Consider the following 25520-nt stretch of genomic DNA (forward strand, 5'->3'; position numbering starts at 1 on the left):
AGGTGGGAGTATGAGAGGCCAGATAGGAGGAGGTTACAGTAGTCCAATCTGGATATGACCAGTGAGTGGATGAGGGTTTTAGTAGCATCCAGGGTGAGAAAGAGTCTGATCCTGGAAATATTTTTGAGATGGAAATGGCAGGACTGCAAGAGGTGCCTAATGTGAGGTTTTAAGGAGAGGGGAGGAGTCCAGGATAACTCAGAGACAGCACACTTTGGGACTAGAGGAGATAGTTGTGCCATCAATTGATAATAAAATTGTGGTAAGTGAGAGGGTGGGAAGATGATCAGCTCAGTCTAGACATGTTGGGGTATATTTACTAAATTTAAAGTTTTTAGAAGTGGAGATGTTGCCCAGAGCAACCAATCATATTCTAGCTATTATCTTCTAGAAGGTACTAGATAAATGTTAAGAAGAATCTGATTGGTTGCTATGGGCAACATCTCCATTTCTAAAAACTCTCACTTTAGTAAATATACCCCAATAAGTTTAAGAAAGTACTGGGACATACAGGAGGAGATAGCAGAGAGACAGTTGGAGATATACAGGTGAGGAGAGAGGGGGAGAATTCAGGGCAGGAAATGTAGATCTGAGTATCATCAGCATAGAGATGATATTGGAAGTCAAAAGAGTTGATGAGTTCACCTAAATAGGACATATATAGGGATAATAGAAGAGGTCCAAGAACAGAACCTTTGGGAACACCTACTGTTAGTGGGTGGAGGGGAAGAGGAGTCATGAGAGAAGACAGAGAAGAAATGATCATATAGGTAGGAGAACAGCCAGGAGAGGACAGTGCCACGTAGACCAAGGGAGTGAAGGATTTGCAGGAGGAGAGGGTGATCCACAGCATCAATAGCAGCAGAGAGGTCAAGGAGAATGAGCAGAGTAGTGGCCCTTGGATTTGGCAGCAAGGAGGTAATTGCAGACTTTTGTGAAGGCAGTATCAGTGGAGAGAACGGAAGCCATATTGAAATCAGTCAAGGAGGGAGTGGGAGGAAAGCAAGGCGGTTGTAAACAATATGCTCAAGGAGTTTGGAAGCAAAAGGGAGGATAGAGATGGGTCTGTAATTTTTAGAGTGTGTTAGGATTAAGGGTAGGTTTTTTAAGAATGGGGGAGACAAAGACATGTTTGATTGTAGAAGGGACAGTACCAGATGAGAGGGAGAGATTGAGGAGGTGGGCAAGATGGGAATAGGCAGAAGGAGAGAGGTAGCGGAGGAGGATATGGTCAAGGGGGAGGTGGAAGGGGGGGGACTTAATGAGGGCCATGACCTTCTCTCCAGATACAGGGGAGAAGTATGTCAGAGTTGGTAAGATGGATGGGGAGGAGTGTCTAGTAAAGGAGGGGGTGGAGTGCTGAGGGTCTGGTGGGATATGAGGTCCTTACATATGGAGTCAATTTTAGATGTAAGGTAGATGGTAAAGTCAATGGCAGAGAGCGAGGAGGGGAGGTAAAAAGGGGTAGGGCAGAGGAGGGAGTTGAAAGTGGCAAAGAGATGCTGGGGGTTTGAGGACTGGGAGGAGATGAGGAGATTTTAACCAATTATAATATAGTTGGAAAATACCTTCATACTGAGTATAGGTTGAGTCTCTCATATCCAAGTATTCTGAAATACGAAATATTCCGAAATATTTTTAGCATGGCTGAGAAAGTAAACCTTTGCTTTCTTATGGTTCAATGTACACAAACTTTGCTTAAAGCACAAAATTATTAAAATACAGTATAAAATTACCTGCAGGCTGTGTGCATAAGGTGTATATGAAACATAAATGAATTTCATGTATGTACACAAACTTTTTTTCATGCACAAAATTATTAAAATGATTGTATAAAATGACCTGCAGGCTGTCTCTATAAGGTGTATATAGAATATAAATGCATTATGTGTTTAGATTTGGGTCCCATTCCCAAGATATTTCATTATGGTATGCAAATATTCCAAAATACAGAATATTCCGATATCCAAAATACCCCTGGTCCCAAGCATTTTGGATATGGGAGACTCAACCTGTATTATTATTATTAGTAGTAGTAGTAGTAGTAGTAATAGTAGTAGTAGTAGTAGTAGTAGTAGTAGTAGTAGTAGTAGTAGAAGTAGTAATAGTAATAGTAGTAGTAGTATAAATTAATGAATTAATGAATGAATAACCCTTTTTATCTAGTGATTTATTTCAAATGAAGAAGGTTGAATTGCTTATAAAAAGAATAAGTGGAATGACCATGCAATAAAAGGCAATAATATAAAGTAACTATGCACTGAGGCTAACATGTTATTAACGGTTACCATGTCAGTAAAAATGTATAGAAATAATTTATTCATGTTAGGAAGACACAAAAGTACCATACTCGTATAACTGTGTGTTAAAGGATGGCTATAAAGTAAAATCCTGAGGTTCTATCTTGTCCTTTTACCTTTGGATGTCACATATCATACAGTATGTGCCTCCACCTGAATATTCATGTCACCCAGTACATTACAGCATAAATGGAATAAATATGCCATAGCTGACATGCAGTTTGGCAGAACTAGCCTTTCTACTAGTGGTGCATTTGCAGGTGCATACACAACATAAAATAACATTTGTAGTCCTTACTTTTCAAAACACCTAGCCATGTTCCATAATGTGAATATGGATGGAGGAAAGAAATTCTGTTTTGGTGGGACTCTTCTTTGTACAATGTATTAAACTTCTAAACAAATTATACACTCCTTATACTCAGTAAGGGTCGGTCGCATGCAACGTGCTGCACATCAAACCTGATGATATCGCATGCAGCGCCATGCATATTAATGAACGATCATTCCGTCGTTAATTAATTGCTGCAGTGTGTAACGGCAATGATGCGATGTCCAAGGTGAAGGCAAACAACCCTGAACATCATCACAATTCCCGGTCTTCTCAGTGTGTACCCGGCTTTAGTTAATTTTGTATATCTTCCAATGGTTCAGGACTTTTTGTCCCGGCGTGCTTCACACTGACTCCGGGTGCTGTTTTAAATACTCACTTGCAAACCGGCGGGAAGCCGCGGAGTCATAAATTCTCCCCAAAGACTCAAAAAAGTGCTGATAAATTCAATAGGACTCCACTCTGAAAAGCTTGTGTAAATCAGTGCTGACAATCTATGACAACCTAGGTAATGATTCTAATGGCAAAACCATAAATTATTGCCAAGTACAAAAAAACACATGAAATCACATATATTGAAAGATGCAGATTAGTAGCAATTAAAAAAGGAGCAATTGACTCCAGGAACAAAACTAAGTGGCAATCCATGGGGTGTAAATGCATGTATTTATATTTTTTCATGCAGGATAAATACTGGATGTTTTTATAAGCAGCAAACATATACTGGGCAGCTTTTTGTTACACTGAAATCTAGAAATAAGCTGGGATATGCCCTTCCAAATTATAAATCTCTCTGCACATATTACATCTGCTCCACTTGCTCATGTTTTTGCTCCTTTTTATTTGCTCCTAACGCTGAACAATAAGCCCACATATGGATTTAGTACACAGGACATATATGTAGTTGCATGAACAGAAACACTCCTTATAACATGAAAGAGAAAACTAAAATAAATATAAGCACACTGTAAACACAGCCAACCGAGTGCCCCAACAAAAAGATTCCTACATTGTTCCATGAATACAAAGTGTATAACCAGCTAATTGAAGTGACTTTTCATTACATGCACTGTGCTCTGATGCAGGGGCGCAGAGAGGGGGGGCGGGTACTAATTACCCGGGCCTGGGCTTGCTGGAGGGGCCCGGGCCTGGCGCCACCCCCTCTCCCTCTTACCTCACAGCAGCCCAGCACATGCTGCTGTGTGCTGAGCTGCAGTGGGAGCCTGCTTCCTGCAGTTCCCTATGCCTGTTGGGAGGGGGTGGGGTTGATGTCATTACACTAATCGCGTCCCCCCCCGCGCTTTGCACCAGGCTGAGTGGCTTACAGCACCCCTACCCCCAGCGCGCAACGCCGCTATGCGGCGCTGCAAAAAAAAAATTCCTAAAGGAGCATGGCCATGCCACCCGCGATTTGGCCATGCCCCTTCCCCCTGGTCCGGCGCAGCTCTCAGCGCCCCTGCTCTGATAGAACAGCGCTTACTTCCCAAATGGAGGGTATAACCCACTGACCTAGTGCTGAGTCCTGAATCCCTAAATTTGTGTGGCCACTATCCCCACTATTTGCTCCGATGTGTGGGGGTATCTGTAATTGCACCAAATAATCAAAGGCAATAAGGGCATCGCTCCTTCATAGTAAAAAAAAAGCTAATTGAAACCATTGGCATATCTTAAATAGGTGCAGGGTGAGCAGTGTACACGGGCCCATGGCCTCATAGGGACCACTCTGTACACCCAGCACCAATAGACAATACTTACCTGTCAAGTGCCACAGAGAGAAAATTGAGTGGATGCCAATATCAAAAGATTTGTGCATGCACAATAAAGCAATCACCAGGAAAATGTAACAGATGCCATGCTCCCAGATCAGAGCCGTAACTAGACTTTTTGGTGCCCTGTGCCAGAAAGAGCATTGGCGCCCCCTCATTTTTCATTGGGACGTAATGCACCCAAAAAAGGGCCATGGCTTCATGGGGAAGGGCCAGGGAAGAGATAGGGAGGCCAGGAGATGCTGGGGATGAAATAAGAGGAAGCTACAAGTGAGAATGATAACAGAAATTTGACAGGCCCAAACAGCGCCCCCTGATCTGTGGTGCCCTGTTCGATGGCACTGGCCGCACTACCCTAGCTACGGCCCTGTCCCAGATACATGCGCATGTGCAGTAGACTCTGGCACAGTGACCGAGTCTACAGGGAGGGGCCCACACAGATGCTGCACACGGGCCCCATCCTTTCTTAATCCACCTCTGACTGAAACACAGTACAGCATACAGACAAACATATAAAAGCAGCTCAATATTGAGAGGGGGATAAAAACATTGATCTTAATTATCCATATGAAAAAAGTAAACACTGGAGATGCACTAGGCCTTGGAGAGTGATAAAATGGAGAGAGATAAAGTACCAACCAATCAGCTACTGTCTCCTAACTGAAAAATGACAATCAGGAGCTGATTGGTTGGTGCTTTATAACTGTTTACTTTATCATTCTCCAAGGCTTAGTGCGTATCCCCCATGTCACCATTCAAACTAGACATACTGTCATTAACAGGACATATAGGATCTGATTCTGAGTCGGACGCAGACGCGGACACTGTGACACCCACTTGCAGTATATTAAGACAGTGTCAGTTCATGATGTCATAACATCAAGTTAATAGGTTAATTAATGTGTAGTTCGATCGGTGTAAAGCTAATTTTTCATAGTAATTTCAGTTGTAAAGTGATCCTGCCCACACCAGACAGTGTTCTCCATAGCAAGTGGCCATGATTAAAGACTACAGGCAGTTATATCTGTGGGCCTAATTCAGACCAGCTCGCGAGCGCTGAGCGCTCGCGAGCGGGTCGATGTTAGCCCAGTGCGCATGCGCACGTTGGACCCGGCTCCGTCGTATGCATGCGCGAGACCCGGATAGCGACGGGCAAGCCATCGCTATGGGTCTCTCTACAAAGGGGGCGTGCTGTCGATGGTGAGTGACAGCACGCACTCTTTGGTGGGCGTGCCGGGGGCGTGGCTGGCCAGATGGAGGCGTTCCCATGCGAATGCCTACCGTCTGGGGCCGGCCCCACTGACATCACAAGTGATGTCAGTGGGAGTGCTTTTGGCTCTGATAAAGCCAAAAGCACTCCAGGGCTTGCTGCAGACGAGACCCTACCACAAGGGTCTCGTCCCAAGCCCGATGGTCGCGATGGTCTTGACCATCGTGACCATCTTTTTGGCCGCTCGCTATAGCTGTGGGTGGTCACCCACAGCTATGCGAGTGGCCAGGAGGCTACTCTAAAATTTAGAGGGACGGGCCTGATTCAGAGCGAGCGCTCTGTCAGAGCGTCCGGCTCTGAATCAAGGCCCGTGTTCATTACGTTTATTATAAAGGAGAAGTGACTGAAATAAAAGCAACATTTTTTATTCACTTTTATTTTTGACAAAAATACAATTTAATACATGTTCATTTTGCAGGATAGTTTCATGATGTCCAGTACTATATCCATATATGTTCAGATTAGCCGTGACATTTTAAAAACAATTTATCTACAGTATTGTACTTTGGAGGTGTGAGCTAAAGCAGACAAATTACACTGCAATATTTCTTGCACATTTTGGAATTTAATAGCTGTATAACGCATCCACGAGATGCACGAGGTGCAAATGGCAAACTTACAACTAATTGAATTCCCCCCTATAAATGCTATCAACCTGTCAAGTGCTAGATAGGTTTCATCCAGTATATATCCTAATTAAGCTATAGTTTTATACTAACAGCTGATTTGTTTCCTGCTTACGTCACCTGTGTATCACTGAGAATTGCACCTTGCAATGATTTAATCAACGTCTCACTCATTTCAGCAAGGGAAATGGGAAATGTATAATGTGTATTGGCACTTGAGTAGTCAAGAAATAGATGAGATGCCTAAATTATGTTGCAGCTGTCCACATCATTCCAATAAACCTGGTCCAAGACTGGAGTGCCTTCTAAACAGGCTTCTTTGTATTCTGATCAGAAAGGATTCTCTTATACCCTAGGTCCTGAGTGAATTTATTAAAATGTTTTATTAGATCTGACAGTTGTATTTATAGTGGTTGCTTTATCAATGTCCAACTAGCGGCATCATTTTAGTATCAATCTTTTTGTCATATTGTCTATACCAAGTCTAGGTAATCATATGCATCTGTCAGTCTTTTTGAAAAAAGTGGCTCGTGCAGCTTAATTGGCACCATTTCTGACTAACATGTAACTGTAGCAATAAAAGCAATTTGCTGAAGCAGACATATATTCATCAAAATGATATGTATCTGGTGTACTCTCTCCCATCCCTGCCTCAGGATGTACCAAGCTCTGGAAAGTGATAAATTGGAAAGTGATAAACTACCAGTCAATCAGCTCCTAACTGTCATATTACAGGCTGTGTTTGAAAAATGACAGTTAGGAGCCGATTGGTTGGTAGTTTATCACTCTTCAATTTATCACTTTCCAGAGCTTAGTACATCTGCTACAAAATATTATCAAGAGACTTGCAGTCGTATTTACATACCTCCCAACTGTCCCGTTTCTTAAGTAATGTCTCGCTGTCTTGCTATGGGGACATTTATCCTGATTTGCAAGGTAGGGGTATGTTCAGGTGGGATTGGGATATGTTACACTGCTGCCCACAGTGAGGGCAGGTGTCAAACAGTACATTCCTTTTTCAAAAACAAACTTCAGAACCTAGGGCCTCATTCAGACCCACTCGCAAGCGGCTGTCCACTCGCAAGTGGGTCGATGGTGTGCACTGCGCATGCGCACGACGGAGGGAGCTCCGTTGTGCGCATGCGCCAGACGCGACGAGCGAAGGACTTTCCTTCGCTCGTTGTGTCTGATCAAAGGGGGCGTGCTGTCGATGTTGATTGACAGCACGCCCCCTTTGGTGGGCGTGCCTGCCAGACGGAGGCGTTCCAAGGGAACGCCTACCATCAGAAGCCGGCCCCACTGACATCACTAGTGATGTCAGTGGGAGTGATTTTGGCTCTGATAGAGCCAAAATCACTCCAGGGCTTGTGGTCGAAAACCCCGACCACAGGCTTCTGGTCGCACTGGCGATGGTCGCGATGGTCAAGACCATCGCGACCATCATCCTGCACGCTCGTATGTGCTGTGGGTGGTGACCCACAGCTATACGAGCGTCCAGGAGGACGCTCCATTTTTATGGAGGACGGCCCTCATTCAGAGCGAGCGCTCTGCTCAGAGCGTCCAGCTCTGAATGAGGGCCTTAGACCCGTCCATTGGAAGAGTGACCACATTCTCAATATGCTGTGGCCACAACCTCCATCCTGCTGTCAAGACTTTTGAAATTGTGAGCTCTGTATTTATGTTCTTATTAACCACTAGCAGAGGAGGCAGCTATAATCAAACTGAGCTGAAACAAACATATATTTAAAATCAATCTCTGAGCTATAAGAAAATCATTTTATCCAATCTAAAAAATGTGTAACCTTGGGCAGAAGATATTTAAGTGCCAATTACTTGGCAGGATTAATACAAAAATTCTCAAATATTTCTGAAAACTGTCGGACGGGCAAGGTGGCTATAACAAATAGCAACCAACAAGATAACATGCTTTTTTTAACTACACTAGACGGAAAGTCTGGTTGTTATGCATTACTGTATATTTTTTTTTGTGCACCAGTTCTATAAATGTCCATTGATAAATTCACATATAGTTCTTACAAAGAAAGTCTTACCTCCAAGCCCAGGACGCAACCTGTTGTCATATCCATCCAGCAAGCCATCAAGTATTCGGGTGAAAATAGTAATATTATCGTTGGTGTCTTCTTTGATTGAAGCAGTAGTCATCTGTGACACACTGTTTAAAATCATATATGAATATAATTAAATACTTAGCATAATATAAGATAAATACATATTGGTAAATGCAGAATGGCCACACCCATCATGTAATCTATATAATAATCCGCTGCCTTTCCTATCGCTGACATGCATATGGAGTGGGGGCTTATTTCAATGGTTCCCCCTGCAGTGAGTGATGGGACAGACCTTAAACAGAGAGGAAAGAGGACCCACTGAGAGCGGGAGTAAGTGTACAGCTGCAGGAGGGGAGGGGCAGGACTAAGTGGTGGCCGGAATGGGAGGTAGACTGAGGTGACCTGACATATGCCAGGTCCGATATACTAGACTATATAATATCCTACAGCATGTGCCTTGCTGCAGGGAGACCCCACCCCCTCCCTCCCCTCACAGCTCTCACTGGCTGGCAGACATCCAGACACAGTCTCACTTCTGTCTTCTCGTCCAGCACTGTTAGGACAGGATTGTTCCAGCAGAAAGAGAGATGGATGGGTGAGGGGGACTGAGATGAGAGACAGGGGGGAGGTGGGGGTGACACAGAGGAGAGAGGGAGACAGGACGTAAGTGGGACAGGAATGAGAGACCGGTGGACAGAATTTACAAACAAGAAGATGGGGGGAAAGAGATTAGAAACAGGGGAAAAACAAAAACCTGCAATACCAGACACAATAACTAGCAATCCGGCTATGACAGTTCCAAAATACTATTTACTGTATTTCTGCACCCAATAAACCATCACATTAAATAAAATACATTTTCTTGTAAATTAAACATAAAAATATTTGAAAGTTACTTGTCCCTGAACTTAAAATATGCAATTTACTAGATGAGCATAAGCTATTGCCCTCTGTTATCAGCTAGTTCAAACTCTGATTGTAATAGCAAATCCTTCAATAGGCTTAAGCTGGGTACACATTTCATAATATATTGGACTATTTGCCAATTTCTGACGTATCGGAACAACAACTTGTCCATATTGTCCAGCGTGTATAAACTATTGCATCTGCCGCACCTGCAGAGCAGGCCAACCTGAAGATTCGAGGAAGGACACCATCCTTCTGGATGTGGCAGGGGAACGACATATCGGGCGGTCGTACTCCAGATCGTGCAGTGTGTATGCATCGCCCGACATCGCCCAGTCACATTTGCCATTGCTGGGTACACACATCGTCTAGTGTGTACCTAGCTTTATACAGCAGGTCTATTGTATAAAGCATAACATATTTGGTCTGTTAAGCATACCTGCTTTGAAAATAGTTTATATTCTATATTGTTAAACTTTACCATCAATATTACTTTCTATTTGTATTTTAGGTTTACTGGTCCTTAAACCTGGAAAATTATAGCAAAATATAATAAACAAAATCAATACATAAAAGCCAAGTATATAAAACCACCAGAATTTATCTTAGCCTTTTGTATTTATTAATAAAGGGTAGAAGTGATTCACAAGATTAAAGAGTTTCCTTACTTTATAGATATCTGTACAACTGAACAGTACTGCAGTAAAAATGTTCTGTGCAGGAAACGTTCATATTTTTCTGTTTGTTTATTTTTATATTTATCTACATATTTATTTTTATATTTATCTACACTTTGATATGGTATAGTGGTCTTCGGAATTTTTTTTAACATTGAAATATTTATATATGCGTCTTACCTGCGCTCTTAAATTTAGTGGCACTTGAAGTACTACAAAGTGAGACTATTGTTTGTGCACTAAATAGTAGGAATTGTAGAGTTTGCCTTTCCAGGCTTATTTTTTTTATTGATCATATTTACTTAACAATCGTTAAGATCCTCTTATAGTAGAAGCAATGAGGAGGAGTTCAAATGGGACTATGCATTTAATTGTAATAATTTAGCATATTTATATTACATAATTTTATACCTGGTTCCCACATATATATATATATCATACTTGCCTACACTCCCGGGACCTGAACCAACTTCTCCCGTATTCCACCCACTTCTTAGTGAAGTGGGCAGAATGGGGAGAATATTCCCGGGGATCGGTGGGTCCGTGAGTAGGGGGGGGACCTAATGACGCGTTTCTATGAGAATCGAGTCATTTGACCCTGCCCCTATTTAAATCTATGCGGTTTTCGCAGCAAATTACCGTTAGGGGCGAGGCTTAATTACTTGATCCATCTGGCCTCGCACCCAACACTGCCCACCTGCTTCTCATCCCTGGGCTTCTCATTTTTGCTGGATTTTGATTCATTGTCCGGGTTTGGATATGGATTTGCCAAACCACCATGACTGGTTTTAGATTTGGATTTGCATTTTTTTTCAAGAATTGATAAAAAAAAGCTAAAATATCATAATTTGGGCCTTTTTTTGTTCCTAGACTATTAGTAACCTCAAACCTCAAACTGCATGGATCACAGGGCTTATAGTGGCATGTGAAGAAAGCACACTAGGATAAAGTGCACAAACAGTACAAAGAACAGAACTATAGTATATTTTCTTTTTCTGTTTCTGAACTTGCAGCTCGGGTCAAACTACATGGATTACAGGGTTTGTGGCAGCAGTGAAGAAAGCACACTAGGATACAGTGCAACAAACAGTACAAACCATAGAACTTAAAGGCATATATTTTTTATTATTTTTCTATTTTTTAAACTGCGTGGATCACAGGGTGTAGAGGCACTTGAAGAAAGCAGACTAAGATAAAGTGCACCAAACAGTACAAACAACAGACCTACAGTATATTTTATTTTTCTGTTTTTGAACTTGCAGCTCAGGTTAAACTGCATGGATCACAGGGCTTATAGCGTCCCGTCAAGAAAGCACACTAGGGTAAAGCGCAACCAAACAAACAATAGAACTAAAGTACATTTTATTTTTATGTTTTTGAACTTGCTGCTCGGGTTAAACTGCGTGGATCACAGGGCTTATAGTGGCATGTGAAGAAAGAGCACTCGGGTAAAGCGTACCAAACAGAATAATTTACAGGAAAGTACAGCGCAGCATAAAGCAGAGTGCAGCGTGCCCACTATACACAGTCACTTTATATACAGCATAGCCACTTGTGAGTCCGGAGTCTCAGCACAGCCAATATAGCAGAGTATAGCACAGCACACAGAAGCATGCAGTGTGCCCCCTATACACAGTCACTTTAGAGTACAGCCACTCATGGACATAACATAGCCTGAGCCAATACAGCAGAGTACAGTGCAGCAAACAATTGCATTGCAGTGAAATGGCGCCGAGTCCCGGCTGCGGAGCCTTATATAGAATGCAAGTCCCGTGAGAATCCGACGCCAGAAGAATGATGTTCGGCCTCAAAGTGGGATCCGAGTCAGGTGGGAACAGCCCGCATGGACTAGGATCCCCAGTGTTCCGAGCGGTTCAGATTCCTTGGAAGTGTCCATCTCTAGTAAGTATATATGTATTTATATATATAAATGTTTGTAATTTAGATTACTTTAATATGTTACCTTGTTGGATGTTTGATCAGACCGCAGTAATCCCGAATGTAGGATTCGGGCTAAGTATGCGTGTTAGCCTGGGAAAGGGGGGGTTAGGTTTAGGGACCCCCGGGAGAAAAATAAGGGTTAAGAACCCCAGGGAGGGTTAGGCTGAGGGTTAGGCACCACCAGGGGAGGGGGAGTTAGGGTTAGGCACCCCCCGGTAGAGTTAGGTTTAGGGTGAGGGAAGGGGTGTTAGGGTTAAGCACCACCAGGGGGAGGTTAGGCATAGGCACCACTATGACAGGGTTAGGGTTAGTGGGGGAGTGGGAGAGGGTTAGGTTACTTACCACCACTGTCGGGATTCTGCTTCCAGCGTCTGGATTTTCATACCTAACCCCATGTAATAACCCTCCTGATTTCCATAGACCACTACGCCATTTGATGCATTAAACACAAGTTAAATGCGTTAAGGTCAAAAGTGTGAACCCCTATTAATTTCCTGAATGAAAAAAAAAGACTGCATGTCAAATGTTTTAGGAATTTTATTTTATAGGATTTTTGAATAAATAGTTCTTTATTTTTATTGCGTTTCAATAGGTAAATAAGAACATATAACAGGTACAGAAAACTGTTTATCGTTATATCAAAAGACAAGTCAAGTAGCTGTACAATAAAGACAAATACGTTAATCAATGTACGTAAAACATATCACATCAGGCTTGAGATGGTCAACATATAAATAATTAAACAACAATTGCATAAAAGAAAAAAATGAGGGACAAATCTAAACCAAAATAAAATAACATAAAAATAAAACAGAAACACCTGACTGTCCTGGGAGACAAGGACCACATCACACATAAATATAGTCAGTTATATAAGTTCCTAAGATTGTCTCTAAAAGCAGACTTAGATATTCTAAGACAACACTGCCAAGTTCTTTATTTTTTATCAACTATGGATAAGATTAACATAAATAAGGAAAATATATTAATAATAACTATGGACCTGCTCTTTATTAATTTTTACAAATTTTGTGCAAATCCACAAATGTGGCCTTGAATATATTCTGAAAACTGTAATATTTATTGCATTACTAAATATGAAGCACTTTATTTATTCATTTATTTATTTTATATTGAAGAAAATGCTTAGACATCAATAACATTTTGGGAGTCAAGTCTTATTAGACCCTTGCTCTTCAGCAAAGAAACACTAGGGGATCTGTTCATTTTGTTAATTATTGTTAATTAACATACTAGCTCTGTTGTGGAGACAGCTGATCCGAAAATCAGATGTCTCTATGAATCGTTTCACTGCTCCTTTCGGAGCAGTGAAACTTAGCACTGCCAAGTCGACTCGGCAGTGCTTGTGTGCCTGCATGAACTTGAGTTAATGCAGGCTCACAAAGCTCCAGCGGAAGGAGCCAAACAGGGGCAGAGGGACCCGAAAGGATCTCTCTTCGCAACCCGTGACTTCTTCCAATAGGGAAGGAGCGGTGTGTGTGCTGAGAGCGGGAGCAAATGCCATCTGAAGATGTCAAATGCTCCCGCAGTCAAGCTCCAAAAATATTGTATTTTCAGAGCTTGATGAATTTCTGTCCTCATACTATTGTAAAGTGACAGCGGGCCACATCGCAAGTGAAAGGTAAGCAGGAGATATTTGTGATATATCTTGCATTCCCTTTTTAAAGAATGGCCCCAAAACTTAATTTCTACAAAGGCAGATGTCTGCAGGACCCTGTACTGTCACCTGCTTTTGTAGAAATTGAAAGTGATGATGAATAGAACCCCTATGTGATGAAGAATTAACCTCTCTCCAACCCCAATGTATGACGAAGTCCATACTGAAAACAGAGGTCTATAAAAGTAATTGTATTTAGCGGAAGCATTTGAAATGGCTCTTAGCTGGTGAACTGAAGTCAGACACTTTTGTGTCTGTCCAGTGACAGTATAAGGTGACTCAGGAGTGGGACAAAATGCTGAGAATATAGAAACTATGTCCTCATACGAAAATGTCCCTCCTGGCATTATGTACTGTAGCATCTTTACTATGCTTCTATAGAAGGATTTAGAGGGTATAAAATTAAGAAATCTTCAATTTTTAAGAGATCCATAAATATAGTTTGTCATATGACCTTATAATCTCTGAACAAAAGCTGTATTGTAGCAATACATCAAAGATGGACATAAACTGTATTTTTACATAAAAAAGATAAAGTCCAGCCCTGAAGCAAATCATACAAATCACTTACAATGGACTGGCCACCAACCTAGTTTTGGTCATCATTAAAGTGCACAGAGTTACAGATGGAAAATGCAGTTATAGGATTGTTGTAGACAAAGAGTAAAACAGGGAAAAGGAGCTTAAGGCTCATTAGATAATTTTGGAACTGCAATGTAATGCAAGAATTATGCTTGAATGGGGCAATGTACAGTTAATGAAGAGTGGGATGAATTACATGTGTGTAGCTATGAAGTGTAGAGACCAAAAGGAAGATGGAAGCAGTAGTAGGTGGATCAATGGTTCCTTAAGGATAGGCATAATGTACTGTATGCACGAGTGAAGAGTAGAAATTGCCAGATAAGGAGATTGACATTTTATTATGTAAGAAATCACAACTTGTAAGAGGAAAATGGTGAGGGAATGAGATCAACCCATAAGACAAGTAGACTGACAAACCATGAGGGCAAAATCCTTGTTATACACTGAATCAGATAAAGAGACTGTGCTTGAGGAAGCACAAAATAAATCACATATGTTGTAGGGAGACTACAGTAAAAAGGATTTTATGACAGATAATGCAAATCATGTCTTCATAATAAAATACAGACACTTGAACAAGGGGATTGGGGATGGGTGTGTGCATTGTTGGGTGAAAAGTACTGAAATGTTTTTCCAGATTAGTGTAAATAAGCCACAACTATTTAGGAGACTAAACAACTGAGTAATTAAATTTACATGCAGTTCTTTCATTCTATACTGGACCCACTGGGGTTCTAAATATGATGCATAATATGTAGGAACACACAGGTGTCAGCCTGTTTTATAATGGTTTTAACTCCTCAGTGTAGGATAGGGTTTTCTTGTCAATGTGTGACTGGTACTTGTCAGAACTACTAGGATTGTGTTTAATAAAATTTAATATGAGAGCATTTCCTATGGGTGTTTCCTCCTTGCACCTTGTTGTAGGGTTATAAAAAGGAACTAAGAAAACTGAATTTAAAGGATCCATGACACTGCATTGGTTCCCTATTGTCATATAACATTAAGGCATTTAAAGGTCAATTAAATAATATAAGTCAGTGCATTTATATAAAGAACACCCTGAGTGGTACACATACCTATGTTTGCCTTCTTTGTTTTTAATTAATATACAGTAAGATTTTTTTTTATTTTTACTTTTTTGTTTATCTTTCACATATATTTGTTGAAACATGGAATTATGTTCTCACTGTACTAACATTTATTGGAACACAAAATGATGGTCTCAATTTACTAGTCACAAATACTGTATGTCTTTTTATGGTACACTTGAGAATATGGTTGAATATTGGGGAACAATATCTCTGGGCACAGATCGAAGACTTAATGGAGATCTATACTCTATTGATGGACACTGTTCATTGGGAATTTTCACATTGGCGCGCCTTCATCTTATTATATCGTTGTAGGGTGTCGGTGGCACCTATTAGTATAATTTAGGCTGCATCCATGCAGAGGGGTTGGGAAGGGAGACATAGTAGGTCAGTAGGTTGCTGTAATATGGAAAAATAAAGGATGGAAGATTATGAAACTTCAGAGGGTGGGAAAGGAAGAAGTGAGATAGACGAGAATAATGTAATACCCTACCAAGTATACTGCTATGATGTGTATGTGGTGAAAAGAGTTTAAATCCGTAAATTAAGACGCAAAGAGTAATACTACATAAGACTTGTTTGTTATACAGTACTATATTAACAGAAAAGAAACAGACTTACAAAAGTTATCTTGTATGTTACAATTGCAAAACTTTGTGTCTACATCTTTTATGTTGTGATGATGTGTTGTATGGAATTGTTTTTACCCCTAAATCTTACCATATTTGCTTAATTTAAGAATTCAATACTTGAAGTTGAGTGTAATTCCTAAAAATGAATCTAGGCATGTTATAATGGTTCAGACAAACTTATGTTACATATGCTTCATTAATTTTAACTAAATTACACTTAATTAAAATACTGCTAATGATTGCAAATTTTAGGTTGCTTTCATGCTATGATACACACTGTAGAGGAAAGCAGCTTTGAAGCATGGAAGTTTTAATATTTCTTGTGCCAGCTCCATGTGACCTTGAACAAGTCATTTCATCTTAACTTGCTTTCAAGTCAATGTATCCTATAGTTTATGCAGCAAATATTTTATGATGCCTGTAAATTCTCTGCTCTGTAGCTCTACACAGCATATTAAAACAATACTGTCAGAATATTTCATCAAATTACAGTCAATTTGCATGTCAAATAAACAACACCAAATGTACTGCTCAGAATTATGAACAAATATCAGTTATACATTTTCTTAAACATATAACTGAAAAATGTAATCACACTTCAGGGTATGTTTGTTTAAAGCCCCATAGTCATACAGGAATTGATTACATGTTATAAACTTATAATATACCTGAGGCACACTAGCCATATATTGCAAATATTGACCTAGCATTTAAAGGTGCTGCTTAAAAGTCCCATATGTATTAATCTTTTTTTTTATGACAAGAGATTATGCCGTGCTTTACAGAGATTATTTAATGATTCAAGTTCCAGTGGAGCTTAGTATAAAATATCTACCACACGAACACTAACATATCAGTATGTTTTTGGGTTGTGGGAACAAACATGAACATGAAACTTATGCAAATACAAGGAGAACATGACAAATCCACACAGATAGTTCACATGTACAAGAATTGTCCTGGCTCTATTTCCATCAGCAAAGAAAAACACCAGTCAGATAGCTACTCTGAGCTGGCAGATAACCACAATGTGTAGGCAGAAATATGTATCAACAAGCCAAAATGGACAAGGACAAATTGATGGCCACTTAGCACATTCATTTACCATTTTAATCCAAATTAAATAAGGATACAGACAATGAAAGAGTTCTTGGCTTTGAGATCAGAATCCCAGCATCTAAATTGTGCACCCTTATGATATTAATGCTTTGAGGAGGTTTGGTTAATTTAAATGGTGAAGGACAGTCTGGGAGCCAGCAGCTGACTCAGATTTCTACAATGCTTCTTTCTTTCCCCACATTTCACTGTCTTTTCACATTGGAAGCTTTTAACACCACACTATTCAACAACACACTGTCAGGTAGATGTACTAAGTCTTTGAGATAGATAAAATGGAGAGAGAAAGTACCAACCAATCAGCTCCTAACTGTTTTTCTTCTTTCAAACATAGCCTGTAAAATGACAGTTAAGAGATGATAGGTTGGTACTTCTCTCCACTTTATCACTCTCCAAGGCTAAGTACATCTCTTCCTGTATATGTTGTTGTAGCTTGTGTGGTGCCTCAATAAGCATAATTTAAAAAAAAAACCTGATGCATTTATCCTATAGTAGCAACATACACTATCCCCTTCACTGTCTTATGTATTAATAGTTCCCCATACTACTATTGTAAGCTCATTTGGACACAAATATATATATTTTTGTGCCATGATTCCCTCAATGTACAACCCTGCATATTTTCTAAATAATCTATTTCCTGTAAGTGTGCATGCATGCGTACGTGTGTTCTAATAACTAGTCCTCCTCATTTTAAAAGTAAACGGAAATATTGAGTTAAAAAAATTAAATGATGTTGATCATAGTACATATCTCTCAAAGAAGGTGTAATTGGCACACTGCAGGGCTATCATTGGTTGGTTAGCGATCCATAACCATTATCTGTAATGATCTGGTTCAAATTAGACGTATGAGCGTAAGATAGCATGTCGATGTCCAGATGCAGCATTTCCATGCTTTTGTTTGACTACCTTGTCTTACTAAACCTAAAATATTTGGAAATAACTGAATCCTCTAAAATGCCCTGTGGTGAATGTTGTTTATTTTACTTGACTTCTAACAAATTATGGAGGAGTGAACCAAGATGATGGGCTCTAGCACAGCAGAACTACATTAGATTATATTACCCATTTAAAGGGTTGCATGAAAGTTTACAAGACTATTAATTCAAGGGGGTATATTTACCAAAGTGAGAGTTTTTAGAAGTGGAGATGTTGCCCATAGCAACCAATCAGATTCTACTTAACATTTAACTAGCACCTTCTAGAAGATAATAGCTAGAATCTGATTGGTTGCTATGGGTAACATCTCCACTTCTAAAAACTCTCCCTTTAGTAATATACCCCAAGATCCAAATGTTTAATAATGCATTATTCCTTTAAAAAGATAGACCAGTAGAAAAGGAGCCTATATTTGTATATATTAAAGACATAAAAACTGAAGATGACAGAATTAAGTGCTGATTTCTTCACAAGAACTAGACTTCTGTGTAACAAGTACTGTAAGGACAATTACATGTAACTAGACAATTTAGAATAATGCATAGTGTGGTTCATATTAAATACCAGGATCACAAATAAAAAGAGTAATCAAAACTGCATATTTAATTTCAATGTTAGCAATGGAGCCCATATATAATCTTGTCAGAGCAACCTAAATTCTGTTTTGGTTATTATTGTTCAGGGCCTGGCTGCAGCCAGAGAAATTACAAAGCCTAAATTCCATCCATTAGCCTGTTGCCATGGATGCACCCACCACTCAATGCAAACAATGATTATTTTTTTGTTTATTTGCTAAATAAAAATGATATATTTCTGAAAACATGTTAAAATAAGATCAACATGAGTCTCATTTGTTTACAAATATAATATGTAGCTGCAAAGAAATTCACACACATATGTAATATTTTAATATATTTAAATTTAATGATATTTTAATTTAATAATCTTTTTATAGTTGTTATTACTCATACACCAACAATCTTTATACATTATACAATTTTTGAACTATGTTGTGCAATTGATTATAAAAAAATGTATGCCCGGAACACAATATGTTTGGTTAAAGTGAATAGGATATTGCAAGTCACTTCTGAAATTTGGAACGTAATTAATTCACAACATATTTGTGATATTACCATTTTGGTGATTTACAATATGGTTATGTAAAAAGACTTTTAAATTTTTTAACTGAATGTACCAATTAGATTGCCCTCCAAGTGTTTTTTTTTTCATCATCCTATTATATGTAGTAGTAGATGCACAGTGCAAATTTTTTGTTGAAAGTTAAAGCTAATATAAGCTATGTGGTATGCGTGTCCATCTGCAAGTGTTTGTAACATTATGCTGGCACGGGATGTAGTCAGCATCGCAACATGCGGGATGCCGACGGTCTAAATACCAGCGCCAGCATCCCAGCAACATCGGGATCCAGGCTCCAGAATCCTGACCACCGGCATCCCAAAGGTAAGTATTGTGGATTAGGGGAAGGTTAGGTTTAGGGTTAGGGGTTAGGGTTAGGCACTTAGGGGAGGGTTGGGTTAAGCACTTTGGGGAGGCTTGGGTTAGGCACTAAGGGGGAGGTTAGGTTTAGGCACTAAGGGGGAGGTAAGATTCAGGCACCGGGGAGGGAGGGTTAGGGTAGGGGTAAGGGCTACAGGATTCGGGATTCAAACTGTCGGGATGCTGCTGTCGGTATTCTGACCGGCAGCATACCAACCGCCAGAAACCCATACCCAAACCATTGGCCCAGCACACCTGATGACACAGATGCCACATTATTGCCACATTATTTTATTATGACCTGTTACAGTATTTGAATTAATAAAATCTTATTTAAATATACATGTTTTAAAAACACAGTGAATTACATAAACATTCTTTAATTTTCCATAAAAACATAGTTCACTTAATCCCCATAGCATATATTCAACTAGTTTCAGGGCTTTTCCTTTCAGACATTGAGTAATGGGACACATTCAGCCTTGACACACATATGTCACACATCCACACATATGTGGAGGTGTAACTTAATTAATTAATTCTGTGACTTAGATAATTGAACCCATGTTAACTCATTCAGATAGGTGGCTCTAAATACGTAACAAACACCTCTCAGAATAAATGTGTCAGATTAGCATTTACAGTATGGCACATGAATGCATATTAATGCAAATACAGGTGGTTGCCATAATATTTTATTTAAGTAGGTGGGATGAATTTTGTTTCATAATGATGTATATTGGACACTCAATTAATCCTGCAGCAATTTCTTTGTCACCACTCCTCAATTAACAGCAGAAGCCATTCCCAATGTAACCATGCTCCCACTAACATAGTTATTTAACTGGACACAAGAAAAAAATATTAATCTCTTGAAATAAATAAACTGTGGTAATGTCATCAGTCTGATACTAGCTGGTACTCATTTAAAAAACTGATGAGACGTGGGTATTCCAGATATTAAAAAAATAAACACAATGCTATACAGTAATAATACAGTAAATCTAGTCAATTGCACCTTAAAAGGTGCAAGCAAAAAGCAGAGCTCATTGAGATAGAGCTCAGAAGTATATGTTCTCCTATGCAACTGTTGTTTTGTGAGGAATGTAGTTCTTATCCCGGTGTAGTATACTAGAGGTGGTAGGGAGTAATGATAGATAACCTTGTGTGTAAATTATTTTTTGAAGTGTCTGAAATTTTCTCATGCAGTAGTTTGGGGGAACAGATTATTCTAAAGGCACACTGATCTTGCTACTTTGGAGAAACATTGATCAAGATATATTGTATAATGTGGTGGGCCAGTTACTACCTATTGAGAGTGTTATATATTGTACAATTCCCTGCATGTCTACTGATTCGCTCTAACTATGGTTTATTTGCATTAACCAAGAGATGTAAAGTCTCACTTTTTATATTTCAGAAATAGATGGTATCCTAACCATAATTGTCAATACTTGTTAGAGTACTCTCGAATAAGCCTATTAGTAATACAGTAAATATTAATGTTAATAGCATGGCTTTCATGTGTCAACTTTGTACATTATTTTAAATCACTATATATCACATCCAGAATACTAAACATTATGGCTACTTATATTGTACTATGTGAAAATACTAAAACTGAATTTAAGATTTCATTTAAATAGTCACATATAAATCTTAGCTTTGAATTGAGCCTGTGTAAGTAGTTCAACAGATCAATGATGTCATTATGTAATGGACCACAGTGGGCATTGATTGTATTTGTTCACACAAATGCCTTTCAGTTAATATGCTTTGAGTAAAACAGAGAATAGGCTATTGAAATCTCTTAAAGTAATTGTCATGCATTTATTCTTGTGAAAAATTACTTTTACATTACATGCATTTTCACTGTATGAGGGAGGGGTGCATAGAAAAGAGATGGCAATAGCACTTACCTGAACTTAATGGGCAAACTGGCAATGACACAGGATATAAGAATTTTTCTTATCAGGGTAATAATTGACTTGACTGTACAGTCCATTTCCAGCAAGTGTATGGGTGAGTGAGTAACTATGTATGCAGATAGTATGGATGCTGTTCTTCTCCACTGTGAAATTAAGATCAGAGAAATATCATTCCTTAAGTTTTGGGGAAAATACTATTTTTGTTTACAAATTATTGCATGTAGGAAATTAGCTAGAATGCACTGTACATGAATTAGCCATTATGCAGTGGTGCCAGTCTATTTAAATGTACAGTTGTTACTGTATAAAGATGATTAGGGAGCATGATGGATACTACATACATTTGGACATCATCACAATATAGTACTTAGTCATTTTTAACAGAGGGGGAAGTGGATTTAAATTATTATATAAATTATATTGTCAATATTTAAACTAGTTTCTTCATAGTACTAAGGACTGTATAGTAGATTTTACCAGCTGAAGCCAGGTGATCAATATGGTTAACACTCTGCCCCTGCTATAGTACCATGTACAGTAATAGGATCAATTTGACCCGGTCTGCTGCTACATTACTGTGACATGTACCTGTCAATGATTAATATATCAGTAATCAGCTTTATCTTGTACCGGGGCTGGAGCTGACCGCTGGGGTAGAGCTGATGCCTTCTTCCATTACAATTATGTGTGCACCATTTCTGACATAGACCTGATTTCCCTAAATGTAAATGAATGCCATAGCAAAGCTGCCCCCCGTCCCAATATGAGCACACACGCAGTATCTCAGCCTCCTCCACATTACATCTTCTCTACACAAAGCTCTGATCATCGCAGTCATTTCCTCCCAGAAAGTGGAACTGCAGCTCCTGTTACACAAAGGTCACATGCAGCCTTTGCTGTAAGACGTGTAAATCGCACATATTATACTGCAGCTAGTGACTCGGAATACGATGCTGTCCCTCATTTAAGCCCAGTATATTTCCGCTCGCAGAACAATGCAACACTTGCAGACACATTGTATTGTTGCGAGTACAGTTTATGATAATATTGTCTGCTACATTCAGAGTATGGTTACAGCTCTAGCTATAGTAACTATTTATCCATGCATATTGGAACTAGTGCAGGAAGAGCTCCTGCTGATGTTGTCAGCCCTTACCGTGTCCTCTCAGACTTGTCCCTCAGCAGGTGTTAGACACTAATTGCAGACATTACAATGTACAACCCTGAGCACTTCCTGGGAGCAGTCATGCCAGTCCCACTGCCCAGCACCCTGCCAGTTCCACTGCCCTGGACCCTGTTAGTCCCGCTGTCCAACAGCCTGCCAGCCACACTGCTCAGCATCCTGCCGGGGACACTACCCTGGACCCTGCTATTCCCGGTGACCAACACCCTGCCAGTCTCACTGCCCAGCATCCTGGCAGGGACACTGCTCCTGCACCCAACCAGTTACACTTCTCCAGCACACTACCAGTCACACTGCCCAGCACGCATAGCAACCACACAGCAATAATGAAAGGCATGCTAGTGCTTACCGAGAGTGCTGTATTTGCCGCTGTATTAGGGCCTGGGATGATGTCAGATATGCCTCATCTCCGACCCTTCCTGTCACCTTGCTCAGGCGCTCTTCATGATTTCTTCTCACCTTGCATGTGGTCCCTTAGTAGAATATGCTGGTGCTTCTGCTGGTGGTGGTGGTGGCCCCTGATAGAGTCTAGTCCTGATAGAGCTCAGCTCCTCCCTCCGGGATGCACAGCTACTGTACCAGCACCTCTATCATTGAACAAGTGTCCTCACATTAATGATCTGTATCTCCTTTCCACCTGTCTGCTGTCCTTGTCCTGTCTGTGGCCGTGATCAACAGTCACTGTAATTATGGGGCTTGCTGAAGAGCGCTGGAACAGGGAGCGTGCAGCCTAATGATGGGCCCCCCAGGAATGCAGAAGTTGGGATACACTGGCAAGTAGGCACCAGCTAGCCCTGGCACAGCGGGCAGGAAGCACACCCGGGGCTTTTCTGACTAATGCATAACTCCGTTCCCCTTCCATAAATCAGCTGCTGTGTCTGGTATAACAGAATCTATATCGATCATTGTTGTGCATAACACAGTATGGAGGTGGAGGGGTACAGGGATATTATATTAGATCATGTACTCTTTTCTTTATGTGACAACCCTTTCTTTATGTAGCAAGTGTTCCCATCATGTGTATAGCTCCGCATCCATCCATCATCTGTCATCTGACTGCTAAACGTGAATTATGCTTCTCATCTCCTTAATATTGTCTTAGTCACTTTCTCCCTTTTTATTGTACAACTAGTCTGGATTTATAGAAATGTCCTTGGCTGTGGTAGGAAAGCAGCACGTTCTTCTGGATATGCAGGAACCGTCAATTGTACTTTTACATACATGTTTTTTTTATGAGCAACCTCAATTCAGCATTTGTTTGCTTTGTGAGCACAATTATCTTGATCATTATTGGGACCCTTTTACAGCTGATTGTTGACCAAAATCGTCACCCCTGTGAGATCATACAATGATCATACTTACTGCAAGTCTGCTCTTTATGCAATACTTCAAAACAAGTCATCTGTATATTTTAATTAGATTTACACAACTCGTACGTGTTTCTCATATATTAGTATTAGCAGTTCTAACCAGTTTATGATATCCTTATTGCATGTCTTCCCTCTGCATATATGTTCTTTAAAGATCAATGGAAAATAAATGATCATCCTTAAACACAATAATTTTCATTTTTTTTTGTCAAGAAAGAGACATAAATCTGTTCACTTTTGAAAAAGATGCAAAATAAGATATTTTGTATCATTGTGCAAGAAAAAAAAATCCCAACCAAGTAAAAATACAGAATGTAATATGAATATATATCAGTAGAGGGTGCTATAATTCCATGAGAAAATGAATATTACATGACTGACGACAGGGCATATATTGATTTTCGTGTGATCATTTTTTGAGTCATCTGAAGGTGGAGCAATTGCACTATAAAACTTGGGATATAAGGCAGAACAAAGCTTGACTTGAATACTTTACACTAATTATCTAATAGCTGATCAGTGTAGCTGGAATATATAGTTTGAACTGATATATTGTAAGCTATTAATTTCTTGGAAACATTTAGTACATCATGTCATTAGCTTAGTATGTTACAGCGAGCTAACATAAAATAATGAAAGTCTTAATTGTAGTGATCAGGTAAAAAAAGAGGTAATAATAAAACATTACAGTTGATCCCTGCGGACTGCTTTACAATTGGCTTCATTTATCTTGATAAATACAATGGCCACATGAACATGGGAAAACTAAGACAGTACTTGTGCACCTAGATGAACAGGCGCCTCAAGGGGCATTTTACAAAATCGGTGCAAAATTACATAAATAAATTAAGAAAACCAAACTTAAATGTTAATATCACAGGTAAGTAAATAGAAATTGGTAAATTGTTAATTTGATTATCCCTTAATTACTGAGAATGGTTATTTGAGACAATACAAAACCCAATTTACCTTCATCACTTGATATAATTTACCTACAGTACCTTTGTCCCTCTGCAGAGGTTTGCACTGGCCTCTCTGCCAAGCTCCTCGACCATGAGATCCAAGATTGTGACTTTTGAAGAGATGTTCTTATTAGTCTAGCCATGGCAATCAAAATATTATGGGATCACATGCAAGTCTTTTTAGTGGAAGGCTGTAAGAAAGGAATTGCTTTTGCCAATGTGGAAAATGATGTTATTGCAGACAGATGCATTTTATTAAAAAATATTTTTTATAATAGATATAATGGTGGAAGTAAGCTTGCAGGTGACCAGGTGATGGACTAATAGAAGGAGAAAGGATTGTTAATCAAATCCAATACTGAACAGTCATGAGGAAGCAAGATGAAGGCAATAAGCATCATGATGTGTACAAGTGTCTGTCCACTGGCCGAGGGCAAGAAAGTAAGTTAGAAAGAAAAGTTTTCAGGCACAAAGAGAATGTGGTTAATTTATTAGAATTTATTATGAAGTTAAAACTAAGTGGTCAATTGATCAAACAGAGTCAGGTCCTTTTTACAGAATTTTCACAAGAAAAAGGACTTTTTTCCACTTTTCAAAATATATCAAAAGACATTCTGTGAGAAATCTCCACTTTCTCCATCTGCA

General features: G+C 39.6%; 1 protein-coding gene across 1 annotated transcript in view; it reads right to left on the reverse strand.

Moving 5' to 3' along the window:
* The window catches only part of GABRA5 (gamma-aminobutyric acid type A receptor subunit alpha5), a 168087-nt gene extending 145148 nt beyond the window's left edge, over positions 1-22939 (reverse strand). The window contains exons 1-3 of the mRNA XM_088454038.1: positions 22893-22939; positions 21352-21503; positions 8345-8466 (exon numbers count right to left, since the gene is read on the reverse strand). Coding sequence (XP_088310164.1) covers positions 8345-8466; positions 21352-21437 — 208 coding nt within the window. The 5' untranslated portion in view covers positions 21438-21503; positions 22893-22939. The remainder of the gene's footprint in view (positions 1-8344; positions 8467-21351; positions 21504-22892) is intronic.
* Positions 22940-25520: the final 2581 nt, after the last annotated feature.

Source organism: Taudactylus pleione, unplaced genomic scaffold (assembly GCF_031769625.1).
Source record: "Taudactylus pleione unplaced genomic scaffold, aTauple2 ptg000609l, whole genome shotgun sequence".
In the NCBI taxonomy this organism is placed as follows: domain Eukaryota; kingdom Metazoa; phylum Chordata; class Amphibia; order Anura; family Myobatrachidae; genus Taudactylus; species Taudactylus pleione.